We start from the raw sequence: 17,969 nt of genomic DNA on the forward strand, positions 1-17,969 counted from the left end.
GGTACTCATGGTAACTGTATGATCAGACTTGGCTAACATTTCACTTTCCCAGACCAACTACCTGGTCAGAACTTCATAAAAACTAAAAATGGCATTTAGATTTTGGATTGTAAATACAGACTCCCAAATGATTATATCAAAATTAATAGCATTGCTCATACTATTTCAAGTATCAGAGCTGATAAGAAAGAATGGGTTGATCCTAAGTAATGAGGACACCTGAGCAATTTCTAGCCACTCAGATCCATGCTTATTTCGTTGCTCATCCATTGAGAAGTAGCAGTTGTGGGTATTGTTGTTCTTATAATGTTAGTGTTTTCAACAAAAGTAACAATAAGTATTGTAACCCTCAACCCACCAATAACGATGGTGTCAATTGTTCTCAAATCAGTGATGTCTGGAAGGTTGAAAAGCTCTTTTGTCAAGATTTCTTCTGTAAGTTCAGCGGTCCTTGAATTCTGCACGCTGTCATCTTCAGCTGCTGGGAGATGATGGTAGTTCTCCTTTTGGAGGCTCTCTAGGCTAGATTGGCTATGTCCACAGTAACAAGTACTTCAAACCAACTGGAACAGATCTGTACATCGAAACATTTGGTGCTAGGAACCTGGCATCTATGCTCTACACGTCTCAAAGGGTTTTACTTCAGACTGGCTCTGATTTGATCCCAAGGACTGGACATCAGTGGCAGCAACTGGACTGCTTTAGGCAGGGATCTGAAGAACATATTCTGGTTTAGTTCCAAACCAAAGGAATTCAGTTTGGACACTCCAAAACTGCTCTGTGATGGAAACTAAAGCATGGCAAGTGGGAATTATGATTATGATGATGATACTTGCTTAAAAAATACACTCCTGATCAAAACTTAAAGACTAGTGTAGCTGCACCCATTATTGCTTGATTACAGTACCTTACAAGTGTTTTCTTGAGATGGTGGAATATGATGAACTCAAAAGAAATAATAGCACATTTTTTAGTCTTACTACTTGGTGTTGGAAGAAAGCCTAAAAGCCTGTTTTTCTACTTCTTTGGTCCCTTTTACATGCAAATTACCAAGACAATCTGCTCTCTGTTCCCACATGCCCACTTCTAAGATGCATCAACCAGCACTGAGACCTCACACCAACCTCTTCACAATAGGAGATAGGAGGATGATTTTCCTGTCACAAAGAAGGACTGTATGAAACTCTGTGTCATGACCATCACTGCTCTCAGGACTGGCTAAAATGTCAGAAAACACTAGAAGGTGTTGGAATTGGCATATAGTGACACGAAGCAGAGAAGGCATCAAAGTTATATGCTAACCTTGCATTGTAAAATACAGTCCCTATACACATTTTTCCTCCAATTCACAGTGCTTTTTAATTAATTAAACTCAGAGTTTTGACACCTCGGCCAGTCATCTGCAATAATAAAACAAGACACAATAGGAAATTAAACAATATATGAACAACAGAATGTCAGGACTTTTAAGGTAGAAGTTCTTGGCATAAATTTCACTGTCACCCATGAAGTAGCTAAATGGGGTTTTAATATGCGTTGAGGAGAAAGTAATAAACAGATGGGCATTCTTAAGGAAGTTTTTTTCTATCTAATCATGGAAGATCTCTTCTGTAGAGCTTATCTACTTTTGTGACCACATTCTCTACAATGACAAACATCTTGCTTTATCACTGACTTACTATCTATGTTCAGGCAATATACCTACCCTTATTTTCCTTAAGGGTTTTCCTACATGACTCCTTGCATTTTTCTTTGAAGATGAAAAGCACTATAGCCATATCATACTTCTAAAACCGAGGCTCACAGTAAGAAATAACTGAGTATTACTAGAGTTGAATTAAGAAAGGATAGTGCAACTTATTTGAGTAGATAGTGTGCATTTTCAGACGTACAAAAAGAACAGCAGTCTTAGGTCTTGTCTTTATTCTACAGTTACTTGGCATGTAACCGCCAAAAGTAACGCACATCTTTTCCTGATATAGTCAGGGACCTGTGGGATTTGAGGATCTTATTTCTGTTACCATTTTAATCTGCAGGTAGAGTCCATCGGTGTCCTGACTACAAGCTCTGTATTTGAGGAAAAGTAAAAACATTAAACACAAAGCAGAAGGAGCAGGTCTTTATCTGGTTGATTGCTTTTTCCTTTCTTGCAATTCTTTGCCTTGAACATGTTTCACAACTTTTATGGGTGCTAAGTTATCTAATGAGCCCTGAGTAACTATAAGAGACACCTGCAAAATCTGAGCTTTTACCAGTCAATTAAATTTCTTTCCCCATAGACCCACATGCTCCCATGCTGCTAGTAAAAGCAACGAAAAGGAAAGACATCAGAACTTGATGTGGAGCTTGCTGCAGGTCTCTTGCAATGACCACTTGGATCTCCTGCTGAGTTCACTTCGTAGCACCAGACAGATGGGGAGCACCACAGAGCAGACAGCGTGTTCCCTTGGACAGGCACCGTCTCTTTGTGTCTGCCCAGTAGAACTGTTGCCGGTGGGCACTACTGCAGGTAACAATAATACTGCAGTGCTTATCCCGTCTTGCTGCAGAACAAGGAACGTTCATCGGGCATTGTCCAATGCAGATGGGAAGCAACACCTGCTTTAGTCTTCTTTGTAAAACTATGTCTGCGGATAATAATCCAGGAAGAGACAGTAATGGGGGCAGAGAGATTGGAAAAAATGAGTGAAGTACAAGAAAGTAGGAATGCTCTTTTTAAAAGCCAAAGGAACTTAATTTCAAAATGCATTGCCAGCTAACTACAGAGAACCATAAAAACAATTAAAAATAGCTCTATACAGACAGACATTTTCTAGCACTTTTGGTAAGTAGTTTCCTATTTGAATAGTTTTGTTGATCTTCTGTATTTCAGCACAGATGCTTTGATAACGTTGCTATTGGTATACTGCTCAGTGAACAACTGTGATTCATGGCTGCTTGTTGACATTTGGGTGCAACCTGACTGATCATGAGTTTCAATGTCAACTGCAAGTGATATGAATTCATTCAATTATCTTGGAAAGTGCTGGCTTGTAGAACATTACGTAGCTCACTTAGCAGTGCTTATAGACCAAATGTTAAAGAGTAGGAGAATATTCAAATGGTGTATTATTCTCCGCATATTGTTCCTTGCCCTCTCTCAAACTTCCTGCATTATCTTGCACAAATTAGTTTTACTTTTTCACTTAATCTCCCAAATGGGGATAACACTGCAATAGTATCTCCTTGGCTGATGAGGCAAGAGCACCAATGAAGATAAGGGCTGTCAGATAAACCTGCAAGATAAGAGAATCTCAATCAAATCCAAAATGTTTCGAGTTAGAAAACTCCAATGTTTACAGACCTGGGGGGAGTCATATGGAATAGTGTAAGAAAGTGTAAATTACAACAGATATCAAATACAAGTGTTCCATCTTCTTGCAGAGGAGCAAACAAGACATATTTGCTTTGATTAAATGTTATCAAGAAAATGAAGCAGACCTTCAGTTTCCTCCCACTGCTTAGCTACAGGTAAATTTAAAAGCAAGGTTAAGAAGCAAACAGCAGAAGCTTGGGTGTATAATGTTGCATCCCTTACTGCCCACTGCCGCTTCAGACATGTACTTTAACCATTATCTTTTATTTTGTGTGAGAAAACAATCTTTCATAAATTAAATAAGTACTCATACAGGATTACACCTCCCCCCCTTGCACAGGAATCTGAATCATGACTGACATGTTTTCACACAAACATATTTTCTGGTAAATATGAATCAGATTACAGTGTGAAACAACTACGACTGACATGCAGCTACTAAAGTGGCTGTAGCTGGCCGCTAAGTATCGTGCCGCTACAGAATCATACTCCAGGGATACTTAGTTCTCTCTCAGGTGACAGAGCATCAGCCTTAGCGGGGAGAATTTCTCTCTTCATTCCAGAGGCCCGTAGCAACCCCAAACGATTGTGTGTGCTGCCAGAGAACAAGTTAAAAGACCGAAGTCATACGAAGGGATAACGAAGCATACCTGCACTTGGCACCTGGTGGAAGTCACACCTGATGAGTCACGGCAGCAGATGGAATCAGTGAGGTCGCTGGCATGTGTGCAGTCTCAGAAAGCAAGAAGTCAGATGAGCAATGACCCCATTGCCCAGGGTCACAGCATGCAACAGTCCTCAGATGCCCCCGTGTGACTCCTGGGTGCACTACAACGCCTCCGTTTTAAAGACGACCCCTAAAGAACGCGTTTGGGGAAGGAAAGGTCTTGCAAGGAAACGGACTCGGCGTGAACACGTTATATTTTGTGTTCACTCGTGAACTGGGGAGCGCTCAGTTCTTCCCAGAGTGGAGTCCTGGGGGAACACAGCTTACTTGCCACAGATGATAAAGCACACAAGTAAATCTGTACGTTTGAGGTTTTAAAGTAAGTTAGAAATATTCTTTCTGTAGATTGGAATGACCCCAGTCAGCCTCTTAAACCCTAAAACATCTCAAAGATTTATTACATTTTATGAAACATCTGGATAGAACTCCCATATCTAAAAGTGTCTCCGAGTACAACTACTTAGTGAATTAGCATCCTTAAATACTGTACTTCTTTAGAGACAATCCGAAAATATTTAGTGCCCTCTTGTGGTTTGAATTATGAAGGAAGAAAACTTCATAAGAGGAACTACTGAAGTTTGACCAGTCTCTTAGGAGACTCTCTCTTGAACAGACACTGCTGCCACAACCGTCACCCTGGAGAAAAAAGCCCCCGTCTTCCTACAGCCTTCTGTCCATACCTGCAAAAACAGAGAACGAAATGCAAGGCTTTCTAAAAAACAAGTGCCTGTTACTGTTAAAGAGCAGGTCTGCCTCAGATGTTTTTGCTTTTAATCATCATGCTGGTCTCTCCAATCCAAAAAGTACCCTCCTCCCAAAGAAAACAACAAAGTAAATGCTTCTAGCATTCAAAGAAAAAAAAAAAAAATCCGACTGGTAAGATGTTCAGATTCTTTCAAACTGCAAACACATTCTGAGAAATATAAACTCCTCCAGCCATAGAAGGAAACATGGCAGGCAAACTCTGGAAATTCTTGATGCTAAGTTTTAGTTACTCTATTTACCCCTGAGGCTCACATCAGCCCCAAGATATTGCAGGCACAGCCAAAGGAGCTTATAAAACATACAGAATATGAGACAATACTTAGTAGCCAAGTAATATAATCTTAGCTATTTAATTGCTGATTACTTTAAAGACAGAAAGGGGAGTGGGAGGGAAACAGACAGGGTAAACTTATGAGAATTGCTGTAGGGAAATACATACAGAGGAAAAAAAGAGACAGAAACATGAGTAGAGAAAGATTATAAAGTAACAGAGAGGAACACTTTTCTCAGTGACTAAGCGTCCTCATAAGCTTAAGCAAGTTCATAAAAACAGTATTCTGTCACTAAGCCCTGGGAAATGACCTGCAGCTTCATGGAGCTGAGGAATGCATCCTAAATGTATACAGAGGATTTAAGGCAAAGATTTAAAATGGAATTAGATGCTTTCCACAGAATGCATTTGGCAGTGATGACTTTTTCCTTTTTTTTTTTTTTTTCAATTTCCTAACAGCTTGGGGGGTGGTGGGGGAATAAACATAAAATTTACTTTCCTAGCTCTCTCCTGATCATGTCCACAAAAACAGAGATATATGACTTGGGGGGGGGAGGGGGAATGTCACAGATAGAATAAGGCTGGTTAGGGCTGGAAAATGAAGAGGTGAAAACCAGTCCTTCCCAAAGCAGACCTACAGTTTGAGGAGAGTAAGAAACAGTACAGACCTACTTTACTCATGAGGGGAAAAAAAAAGCCCATGCTTTGACCCTAGTAAGAGTCTGGTAATGCACTGGGAAGTGGCAATTTTAACATTATTGAAAAACCTTCTCATCGTAGAGGCCCTGAATTTTGTCTCCTATGTGTTTTTCAAACATACCTGCAATAGGACAGAAAAGAAACCTGGTATCTAGAGCAAGCTGAAATGCACACTGTACTGAGAACAGGCTATGTAGTGTTTGTGCCCTTTCATTGCTAGCTTCTCCAATTCTAAAAGAACCCTGAAGATGCTTTTGTCAGATATTCTTGTAGCTCTGCTTGCCTGCAATACAACCTTGGCTGCCAGGTTCTGCAGTCATGTCACAAATGGCACGGTGTTTACAAGACAGAGCAGTGCACATCTCTTAAGAGCGTCCGTGAATTAGTGTCTGTTTCAGCATAAAAAAAAGATATAATAAATACTCAATTATTATTATTCAAATAATTCAATATATTTTTTAAAATGTAACTCAATTTCATAACCGTACTATCATCTGTATGTCCTTAGAATGTAAAAGCACACAAAAAAAAAAAAACCAAAGGGTTTTTCAGCTCAGAAATACAGAGCAGAAGGATAAATAATCTAGATGCCACCTTGCTGGTCCAATACTGCAACCAGCCCAAACTTACTGACAATTCTTTCCTCCGAAAAACATTATGTCTTCTTAGTAAATCTACCTTTAAATAAAAAGGTTTTGCTATTTGCCCCAAGGGTTGCCTACCTCTTTCTCTCTCCTTTTAGGAGGTTATTTCTCTATTAAAGTCACATGGGACAGCAACATATGAACATGGGAGGCAGAAAAGCAGCATGAATGAGTTTTGTCCAACCTAGCATCTTTTCTGCTCATGGAAAGATCTTAAGATGTGATATAAGATTACTTGTCAGCTCATGAGAGGATCATGAGCCACAACTCATCAGTTCCAGCAGCATACATGCCACTCTAATCATTTAAAGTGTGAAGGCATACAACTGACCATATACTTAAGTTTAGAAAGCATCTGGAAAGGAAGAAGTAGCATCAAGGGGACTGATCATCTTTATTATGCAACAAAGAGACAAACAGAAAATAAAATACTTTAATAGGACAAAAAATAGAAGGTACAATTCAAACATAATATACCATATTGAAACCATACACAATGCAACATGAACATGAAAACATTGTTAAACAGCAATCTTCCAGTAAAGATTGCATGTTTCAAGTACAAGCATCGCCCATCACAAATACACAGCTTTTTGTGTATGTCTGAGTTTCAGTGAGAAAGATCATGACCAGCAGCAGCATATTTAAATAGATTGTTTCATTTTCATTAAACGCTTACCTAGTGAATGTATTGGATGCAATCTCTTCATATTAAAAGTACAAAATCTCATGTAAGGCAGTGCCTGCCAATACAAATTTTAAAATATGCAAATAAGGAGGATAAACATTTTGCAAGGTTTTTTATATTGCATTTATACACATTTGTTGCTTTCAAATGTGTATTTAAGTCTCTCAACATTTAAACATGACTAAAATGCTCAGCAACCACGCATCAAGTGACAACTAATTATTGCTATAGAAAAATTTGTTTCCCAGAGTTTTAAAATAGATGTAATTTCATTTGCAACTCTCAAGATATGTTCAAGTAATAGAAATAACTAGTTCCAGTGTCCATGAGGCGTTCTGAATCTGTATTGGCTGTAGGCATTTATTGCCAGATCATATAAATATTTTATTGAATCTAAAAAAGTTAACTAAATTTACATATAACTATTAAATTCCTTAGGAAATGTATGCAGTAATAAAATCACCACGGTATGCGTTTTTTCTTTTAAAAAGCTAAAACTTTAGCATCAGGCTACCTTGAAATTCCTTTCTGTCAAAGGGCACTATTTCATAGTCAGCTTTATAGAGGAGAAGAGAAAGTAAAAAATCCAATAATCTTTTCAGTTGGGTCAGTGAACCAGTCCAAATCAGTATGTGGTCACACAAGCGCTAGAGCTGACAGGTGAGTGAGAATACACAGACAAGAGTATTGGGGGCAAACAGGGAAGTAGTTGGAGTACAAGATCAAACCATGGCCTGCTGCCAAAATACCATATTAAGCCAGTAACAAAATGCAAGACATGTTAAGTTGTTGTTAAAAGGACATAACCTTTAGACATTTCTGAAATAGCCAACTTCCTCTGTATTTTAGCCAGCTATGCCTTCAGTAATGTTTTACACTCTTAAAAACCAGAAGATAGGAATGTCAAGTTACAGTGTATAGTGTTTTAGTTCCAATACTCAACATATTAGAACTAAGATTCAGTTCTGAAACCCATTACATTGCAGAATGAGGCATTTCAACCTTACCAGTTTTGGAATATGAAATATTCCAATATTTAAAGAATAATCCAAACCTCTATTTGGAGAGCAAATGGGAGCCAGGGCACAAGAAGCAGATTGTACTTTGGCTGCACAACTGATATTATTACACGTAAATCACCAACTAGACTAGGAAAATTACTGGGGATGTTCTCCACCACATATACAATACCCATTAAGAACAGTAGTTTGACAATGGGCTATGGCAACACAGGATGAAGAGTCAGTCCTAAAAGGTATACATTCAGAACAGTCTCTATTTAAACCTACAAAATATAAGCTGTGCAGCTTTCTTTCCCCTTCTCCCCATTAGTATTAAATAAGAGGCCTTAAAGTTCTTTTACAAATGGATTTTCCATTTAAATTCAAAATTACATTATTGCTCTGTTTTCTCCGATTTTAATGACAGTCTTGCTGAGGATGTGCAAATCTAGAATAGGAACTCTTAAAAAATGTTGGTAACTATTTTAGAGCAAGTTTTCTTCTCAACTGTTTTTTCAAAGCCTTTGGATGCAGGAGATGTCCAAGTTTTAAACAGTCTTAGCAAAATAAACAAGTTAATTTCTGAGTGTTGGTAGGTCTGAAGCCAATTAGTTCTCTAGTTACACAGCCTTCCATGAAAGACAGAACAGACCAAAACTTGAATTCCAAATGCAACAACAGAAGTTCTTAAAAAGCTCCAACAAAATTAAAAACTAGCTGGTCACAGTCGTATACTGAAAAAGTATACCTTTTGCATGTCATCTTGAATTGCTCAGGAAGTATGTCATCTTCCTTAGTAGTTGGGAGTACAGGGAAAACTCCTCACCCATCACTTCAGTAAGCAAGTGTCCTATTTCAGTTATGCTCCGCAAGTGGAAAAAATAGATGTAATTATTCCTAGGCAATGGCATCATTCTTTCTCAATGAAGGTGAGAAAAAACCTGCTCTGCATTGTTGACCTATAGAAAACAATTTTTTTATTTCTTAAGTTGTTATTTTCATTCACATAACAGTAAAAAACAAATCACAACATCAAATAAAACTTTGTCCTTGGGCAGGAGAAGAAAAAAACCTATCATCTCATAGATATCTTAGCAGATGACAGCTGAACTTAAAGAAACTCAACAGTGCAACAGAGCATCTTTGCATGTCTTTCTAAAGATACTTGCAAAGTTGGTTTTGGTGAATTAAAATATCTGACATTAATAAAAGAAACCATGTAATTAACAGAGTAGTAAAAGTTAAGAGAAAATCAAGACAACAGTGAGAAGTTCCAAAAAGGTCCCTAATTCCACAGGGACAGATCTCAGTAAAGATGTCAAGTTTGAGTTTCAGCAAAATCATTTATGAAAAGTCCTTATGAGCATGGAAAAAAGTTAAGCCTGAAAAGTGGTTACTGAATACCATTTTTAATAACATACACTTCAGATCACCAACAGAATTAATGTAATTTTTCTCTCAGATAACCAGTAAGATGAAGGGGAGCTATACTTTAAAAGTTCACATGACAGGATTCTTGAACTGCATTTTGGTATTGGGCTTCTTCATCAAGCTGAAGATTCTAAACAAAATGAAAACATCATCAAAATGGACAAATACTCAAGATGTACCACAGTCCTTAGTTTAATCAGTCATTTTCCACATTTTTACATAGGAGTTGGCACCTAGATGAAGACTCTGCATCTTTATGTGTACTAGATGATTGTTTATGTTTGCACAGTATCTTTTATTTAACCAAGTACCACGAGATACATGAGACAGGAGAAGAATCAGATGAGTGGGACAAGGATCATTAAGCAGAAGGGTCCATCTTCTCTCCCTGGCTCAATTACATTACAGAATAGCCAGCTCAGGAAAGCTGACTGTGTCACGCCATTCTTATAACAGGGCTTCCAACCAGCCGTAACATCCTCCATTAATAAAAACAAAATGTGATCCCCAGACAACAGTAATCATAGACTGTTGAGAATATACTGCTTAAAATGAGAAAGCAAACACGTATCACAAAAGATGGGTGGTTAACCCTGCTACTTTTGAAGAGCTATCTTCCAAGTTGTTAATATGCCTGAGTAATACACCTTTTTAGTGCAACTCTGGCAGCTTCCCCAAATCATAATTCCAATCACCAGTTTTACATCCTCAAACATGCAAGATGCACTCATGTTGAAGAGCCCAATGCCCTGTATCAGTCTCCTAGCTCTTCATGCCTTTGTCACAGATCACTCAACACAAAGAACAATATGCATCATCTTTGCCATCTTTAACCAGTGAGGCTGCCTATGCCTCAAATACTATGCTCGTCTCACACAAAGCTCAAGCAGTGTACCCCAAAGCCTGTCAAACTCTGTAGAAACTACAACACAAACTCTTCAGCTTTCTGATCCCACATGCACAACTCAACTGGTTGGCTTGACTTACAATCCACCCATTGACTACATCTGTGTATGTAGTTCTGCATCTACTCCAAGGTCATTTACTCAAAGTGAGCCTGAAAGAAGGCAACCAGAACAATGACTTAATGACACATCTCTTTCATATTGCAGCCTCTCTCGCCACATACTGCAAGAGAGGCTGTAGCAGCTATACCACCTAGTCAAGCTGCACTTTGAGTCCTGAGAATTATGATTTAGCCATTTCTGCCATAAAAGGTCAAAAATGTCAATAAAACAGAGTAGCATCTATTTCATTTCCCCCAGAAGAAGTAGTAATAGACTGTTCTGAAGGAACAAATAGTTTGGATTGAGAACACTAAGCTAAAGACGTAAGTCATCAGTTTGGAGCAGAGCCTAACTGTTGACACTACCTATTCCCAGTAGCACTTCATGCTGATAACGGAGAGTTTAAGAACAGACAGGCCTACTTATGAGTTCTGTATAGAGCAGGAACATAGCATGTCCAGAGCACAAACAAGTTTGGTACAAATTTTTTATTTGGCATTTTTATTTATAGAAAGAAGTTACCATTTATTCCCCTACACATCAAAGAAGAAAAAGCTTACCACAAATTCTCCGTAGTCAAACCGGTGTCTTAGATTTAGATGGCTAACAAGATTTCTAGTAACCTGGTTAGTATCTGCCCAAGGAAGAGATACACAAATAGGACAGATCTGAATTTGGAGGGGAAGGGGAAAGAGAGAGAATTAAAAAAAAGTTATTGGTAATACAGAATGCATTAAAGACATGTTCTACAGGAATAACTAGTCTATTATTCATCCACTACCAAAATACAGTAGAGATGTTCACATAAAATCATAGTTCTAAGTGTTCTTTTCCTCAATTGTGTAACATTCAAAAATTACATTTCAACTTGCCAAATTTCTTAAGTGTTTCTCTTAGGAGTGGGGGATTATCATGTCTGTCTGGCATTCTTTTTGTCAACTTCTGTTGTTTAAAATTTAGAAAAGAAAGTAATTACTTTGCATCCTACTTATCGTTTGGGAGGATTTTCATACAACTGAAATGATCAAGTAAGCCGAAAGAAAAAATAACACACCCTATACAGATGAAAAGAATAGAAAACCAAACAGATTTTTCTCCTTCACTTCCTTTGATTACCTTAGATTACTTTTCAAGTAACTGTAGGTTTCACATAAAATGATACGTTACAAATGGGATTCTACAGAAACAGATCTGAATTACTAAATGAAGAAGAGTAAGTGTGAGGCTCAAAAACTAAGTTTGTTTGACATCAAGATAAATGAGACAGCTAAGTCAGAAATGCCTTAGAACTGACAAGAAGCTGGACAATAAATATTTTCAAATGAAAGTCACTCCTCAAGTTAAACACACTGCATTAAGTATATCGTCTTTCTCAGATCACAATGATCTTTACAGATATAGAGTAGCGACTGCACATTTTAAATTGTTCACATAATTATAATGGAAGTAGCTTAAGAAGCATACATAAGCAACTCTACTTACTACAGGAACTATCTGATAAAGATGTCTATTATTACAGTGATCCAGCAAGCGTTGTCTGGTAAAATTGGCTTCCTGACACAGGGGGCATTTGAAGGTCGGGTGTCCACTGTCAACAGAAATACACAGTATTAAACAGAAAAGAGAGTTTTAGAAGTAGTGTTACAGAAAGCTTAATTAATCTGTTATCTTGTCATAGTTTTCCCTTATTTTGGTAACAGCAAAAAACGCCCACCCTCACTGACATAGTAGCAGATCTAATGGAGTTCCAGTGCTACTTCCAAATTGCAATTTTAAAGCACATTTAGTATTTGTACTCCTAAATGCATTCTTCTGAGACTTGGACTTTTCAAAATTCTTTTGTTGCAATTGCAGCTGCACCCTGTTCTTACTTACTGGTAACATCTTTTAGTGCAAATCCTTCAGGAAAGTACCGAAAAAAACAAATTCTAATGTATAGATGCAAATGTAGAAGAAACTACAGGGTTTTTTTAATACAACTTGTTGTAGGTGTTTGTGTGGGGTTTTTTTAAAGTTAGTAGAAGCTTGCACTATGACTGTCTGGATCTATTTTAACAATAACTATAGAAAAATAAGCAGCCTACCTTGTTTCTCCTTGAAGTATTTGATTATTAGCCATCTCGCCATTATCAGATATTGCATCACTCCTGCTACTTTAAATGAAGTCAAGAAAAAAAAACAATGAAAATTGAGATTACTTTACCAAAATTTTTAAAATTTTAATAGTAACGGGGGCGTGGAGGGGGGTGGGAATCCTTTAAGTCCCATGAATTTCAAGGCAAAACATACAATGGCACATATTTTAACTCTCACAACTTTCCTTTGGATCAAGGTATGTCTCAGTATTTAGTTACCATGATGACCCTTAGTGGAATACTACACAGCTTTATAGGAAGGTGGTGTATAATACAACAGACATTTAGTCAACAAGAATGGTAATGGAGATAACAGCCAAGTCACTCAAAAGGCATTATGAGCTACGTGAATACAAGATAGGCAGCACTTTCTAAGTTTTTTTTACTTAGGACTACATAAATAGGCATTTAACTGTCATGTGTTTACACAAATAATTTACAACTTCAACTGCAGCAAGATAAATTTCCTTATGCTGTGCACGAAATAAACTATTTCCTAAAGTAAGAGTGACAAACAGGACCATTTTAGAAAGTAAATTGGACCATATATGCACCTCTAGCTAAGCCAGAAGAAACTGCTCAGACATGCTGATCATCCCAAGAACATGAATATTTACAGTCACAAATCTGGTTACAGTACATTTTTTATACTTCTGTGATATTATAAGCACAGGTATTCTACTGTGGCATAGTCAATACATAATGATATAACAATATCCAGACACTTCAGTGAAACATTGCTGCAACTAGTTCTGGTAACAGCTTAAACTTCCGCTTTCAATATACTGATGGCTTGAAAACCAAACACAGAGAAGTTCAGACTGCTAAAAATAGAAAATAGATGTCAAAACAAAGTAAATAAAGGACAGGCTATATACAACAAAGCCCTGTGAAGCTAATATGTAAAAAAAGGTCTTCAAAAATAAGCAAAAATCCCCAACCAAACCAAATATATCAGTCAGAAGGTATGAAAAAGAAAAGTTCTTTAGCTTTACTGCCTGAAAACAAATGGTAAGTGGCGTTTGTATTTTATGGTGTGTAACATACTGGAGTTCCTTATACGTTTCATAAGAGATCAGTTCAAAATAAATTCAATCAGAAAGCAAAAGCTTGCACAGGAATGTTTTGAAACAAGATACCCACTAAAACAGACTTAGGAAAGGGGAGGGGGGATAAAAAGAGAAGGAAACTTCCCTGGGGCTAAATATTACAAAATCTGTTACAAAGTAAGCTGCTCAAATGCTGTCAAGGCAAGGAAAGCAAGCTACAAATACTATACACTTTTTACGTGAGCCCCTAGAAGACATTCCAAACCATCATGTAGAAAGGTTTTCTTCTGTATGCTAAGAGTAAAGAAAAAGACCTGGAAAAACCGTAATTTTGTTGAAGGACAAAAATATGAACAATAATTATTGCAAAAAGAAGGCATGCCCTGGGGAAAAAAAAAACAAAAAACAAAAAACAAAAAAACAACTTTCCTTTGGGAGGTTGGGGGACCAAAAAGAAGAAGATGCATTGTTATACATAAAACACCCTGATTACCTGTTCCCTGTTGAATCTTGGGAAATCTGTAAGTTTGGAATAATAGAAGAAACACCATATTCATCCTGATACTTCTTACATGTTTTATAATGCTGTCTCATCCACGAAAATCTAACCTGTAAATGAAATGTCAAATTACTGAAATTATACTAAACAATCCAGGGATAGAAGGAAGAGATAATTCTGCCAACAGAAAGCAATGCATGCAGGAATTGTATAGACATCATATGCAGCAGAAACCAGAACTTGTGTCTCCCCTCTCAGCATGAGCACTTTCTTTCCCGACAGGAGATCTTCGATTCCTTTTTCCATAGAGCCTCTGTCACTCTATGAGACTGGAGAACATTCCCATTCCCTAAACCCCCAACAGCCAGGCAACTGAGAGAGCTCTCTCAGGGGTGAAAGATGCGAGTAAATTCCATTTAACTGAAACAGAGTGACAGGAACTACATCTCCCAAATCCAGGATCAATGACTGATGAGCTACAACAGAGAGGGGCCATGAGAATGGGATAAGCACCACTGCCCCTTCAGTCTTCTCTGGCCTGCTGTTACCTTGTGCAGAGCAAAAATCTTTTTGCATTAGGTGTGTTCTGAGAATACGTAACTTTTCTCTTTAAGAAAAAAAAAAAAAAAGCTGAACGAACACCAACTTACGGCTGCCTATCCAGCTTAAATGCAAGGTAAGACAATAAGTTGCTTAGAATTGTCAGAAGACAGCTGTCCTGGACATGCCCTAAATCAGAATTTCAGGTCCAACAGCGCTGTCAGAAAGTGCTTAGAGGTTTAGAGGCTGAACAAGATCACATGTCACATGTCTGTGCCTAAATTCCATTAAAGTTATTCTGGGATCTGTTTGGTTCTTCCTTCCAGTTTACCAACTTGTTATTGTTTCTTTCTCCTAGCTTTTCATCCTAATGAATCATGTGGAACAAAGCAAGCAGCTCAGCTTTCCACTAGTGCTAATCTTCACACTGGCAGAACTAAGTTCCAAGTGAAACAAAACAAACATGAAGACAACTACCTGGATTTGATGCAATTTGATGTAAACAAAACGTGTAGCTGAAATCCTGCATCCATTTATATCAGAAGAGAGATTACTCTTTATTTCAGTGGGGGTGAAGATTTCACCCAATGTTCTGAAAATAATGACCCCTTTACAAAGGGAATGAAGGGAATGTAAACAGACTGATGGGGCAGGGGGAAACTACATATGATTGTATGTACACTGAGAGTCATCAGCCAGTATTTTTTGGTATTAAATTAAATTTTAGAGTAGCTCTAAGCACTTTTAATTTCCATAATGAAAGTTTCTGAGGTTTTCCATATATCTGCAACTTTCATTTTCAGTTGTCTAATTCTTCTTTTGCCAGTTTTATAGCTATATCCAGTTTTCACACTGTTTTGGGGAAAAACTGCCACTCCACTTAAGAAGTCCTTATAGACAATACAAGATCCTCTTTCAGTTTACACCTGTTAGGCATACCCAGCAGGCACTGCACGGCTAGTATATGCGCAAGCCATACAAAGCTAAGTTCAAACTGCTATAGGCTCTTTAGCTCCAAGACAAGAACAGCACACAGTAAAAGTGTGTCTGGTCAAAAACACAAAAAATTTATCCAACTTTTTGTAACATTTTACTCTACCTGCTTCTCACAGCATCTACAGCCCCCAGAAGCTTTCTTCATACTGTTTTCAACATCTAGAGCCCTTTTGGGATATGTTCTTTCTTTTTTAGTCACGCTCCCCCGGCAGAGAGGACAATGTGTTCCACTTTCTCTGATAGCTGTCAAGAAGCACTTCCTGCAAAACCTAAATTAAAAAGTTACCACAAACACAGGTTAGCAAAGTGAAGAGAGTTAGACACTTTGTCCTTGAAGAGAGCTGGCTGATTATTAGGAAAAAAGATATATATCAGAGTAATAGTCTACCGAATACAAATCTCTATAAATATAAGCAAAATCAAATAATGATGCTTACAAAGAAGTAGACAGAAATTAGGGGAACTTGGCAATGCACTTTAGGTAAAGGTCTTACTATTTACTGACTAGTGTTGCTGAGCTGTACACCAGATTGATCATTAATGCAATATTAAATGGTGCGGCAGGCACATGATATTGGAAAATCTTATCAGAGTAACTCCTGTTTACTGTCCTTAGGCCGAGCCAAAAATACTGCAAAGCTTCATTCAGCACACGTTTCCAAAGATTTCAGCTCATCAGCTTTTGCAGTTCTCCTCTCACTTTCTTTTCCTCGTGCCTCACCTGCCAAAGCTATTTTGCTTTTCTACAAAGTAGTACTTTGTAATTAAATGTTCCTCTGAAAAATGCATATTTTTCCACTATGAATAGATGAGCTGAAAAGAGAGAACAACTATGCTACGGTCCTCGTTTGAAAACGAACAGGAAACTATAAAGTTAAAGACGCGAGTTAGGTTAGATGTGCAAGATGTTTCCATCGGCTGTGAAACTCGGCCACCACCCATCAGACAACCGGGGGCTTGCTTCAAGAGGTGGCTTTCCTAACTGACCGCTCCTCATTCGCTACAAAAGAAAGAGGCGAGGGAAGGCTGGGGCAGCACTTGCCACGCAAGCCTTAAAGCCGGCTGGCGGCGGCCGCTCAGTCCCGGGGGCGGCTGGTAGCAACGAGCTCCGCGGGCCCACGCTGCGCGTCCCGTCTCCCGGCGCGGCTGGCTCCAGGCCGAGGGTCTGTGCGCTGGGGCGTGAGGGGCAGAGAAGTACAAGGCAGAGAACCCGAGGAGGCGAGGTAAAGGCTTGTGAAGGGGGTGGGGGGGCGCGGGAGGCAGGCAGGGAGGGAGGCAGGGAGGAATACCCACACGTGCTGGCAGTTCGCAGTCCTCACAGGCGTTTTGAACACCTCCTGGCAGACGGGACAGTAAAAATCATCCTCGCTGAAGCACGCTGCCGCCGCGGCGGCGGCTCCCTCGGCCATGGCAACACGTCCGGGCCTCTCCGTGTGGATCGGGGACAAGAAACAAGCCCCGCCCTGGCGAGATGAGCTGAGCTGAGCTGAGCTCCGCTCCCGCGGGCCGCCGCCGGGCAGCCCCCGGCCACGGGACACGGCGCGGGGCGGAGGGCGCCGGGGGTCCGAGAGAAGATGGCGGGTGGGCACCTGGCACCAGGTGGGAGGCCGGGCTGCGGCGGCAGGCGGGTGGGGGAGCGGGTCCGGCCTGCGCGCCGCACGCCCCGCCCCTCCCCTCCCTCCCTCCCTCCCTCCCTCCTTCCCCGGCCCGGGAAGCGCCCCCGCCTCGCTCTCTACCTGGCGGTGCCCGGGGAGGGAGCTGCCGCGGCGGCTGCCGCCTTCCAGAGGCCCAGCCGCAGCTCCGGCCGGGCTCCCGGCGGCACCCACGCCCCGCGGCCGCTCTCCCGGGCGGGCAGGGGCGGGACCGGGGCCTGGGTTTCCATGGCGATCGCCTCACGGCCCGGCGGGGCTGCTATGACACGGTGGGGCGGCCTCCACTCGGCCCTGCCCGGGAGGCTTCCCCGCTCCGCCTACCGCTCTGCGCCGGCCCCGCCGTCCTCCTGGGGCCCGCGGGTGCCGGCGCCGCGCACCTCCCCTTCCGCAGGCCTCTGGGGCCGCGGCGCCGCCGGGTAGGGCCGAGGGACCGGCGCCGGCGGGGGGTCCGCTGTGGCGGTAGGCGGTCCCACCCCTCACCGTGTGCCCGCCAGGGCCGGCGGCCGGGAG

At 40.3% G+C, this 17,969-nt stretch overlaps 1 protein-coding gene across 4 annotated transcripts; it reads right to left on the reverse strand.

Moving 5' to 3' along the window:
- Window positions 1-6,880: 6,880 nt before the first annotated feature.
- RNF138 (ring finger protein 138) lies at window positions 6,881-17,694 on the reverse strand. 4 transcript variants are annotated; one of them, XM_072852565.1, is made up of 8 exons: window positions 17,544-17,694; window positions 17,101-17,270; window positions 15,911-16,076; window positions 14,266-14,381; window positions 12,673-12,741; window positions 12,071-12,176; window positions 11,149-11,256; window positions 6,881-9,711 (listed from the first exon to the last, which is right to left on the reverse strand). In XM_072852565.1, exons 2-8 carry the CDS (start codon window positions 17,214-17,216, stop codon window positions 9,643-9,645), a joined length of 750 nt encoding a protein of 249 aa, XP_072708666.1. In that variant the 5' UTR covers window positions 17,217-17,270; window positions 17,544-17,694; the 3' UTR covers window positions 6,881-9,642. The 4 variants fall into 4 exon arrangements, with proteins under 4 accessions (XP_072708666.1, XP_072708668.1, XP_072708667.1 ...); XM_072852567.1 differs by having other exon boundaries at window positions 6,881-9,109; window positions 17,101-17,689; XM_072852566.1 differs by having other exon boundaries at window positions 12,673-12,738; window positions 17,101-17,688.
- Between the last annotated feature and the right edge of the window lie 275 nt (window positions 17,695-17,969).

This window comes from Ciconia boyciana, chromosome 2 (assembly GCF_034638445.1).
Source record: "Ciconia boyciana chromosome 2, ASM3463844v1, whole genome shotgun sequence".
Taxonomy (NCBI): Eukaryota; Metazoa; Chordata; class Aves; order Ciconiiformes; family Ciconiidae; genus Ciconia; species Ciconia boyciana.

Bases quoted from the DNA above. Each gene is read 5' to 3' on its own strand.
- RNF138 (XM_072852565.1), bottom strand. From the start codon at position 17,216: ATGGCCGAGGGAGCCGCCGCCGCGGCGGCAGCGTGCTTCAGCGAGGAT. The intron at 16,077-17,100 runs GTGGGTATTCCT...TTTTTAATTTAG, and splicing joins ACTGCGAACTGCCAGCACGT to GTTTTGCAGGAAGTGCTTCT. The intron at 12,177-12,672 runs GTAGGCTGCTTA...TTCTGTTGACAG, and splicing joins ATACTTCAAGGAGAAACAAG to TGGACACCCGACCTTCAAAT.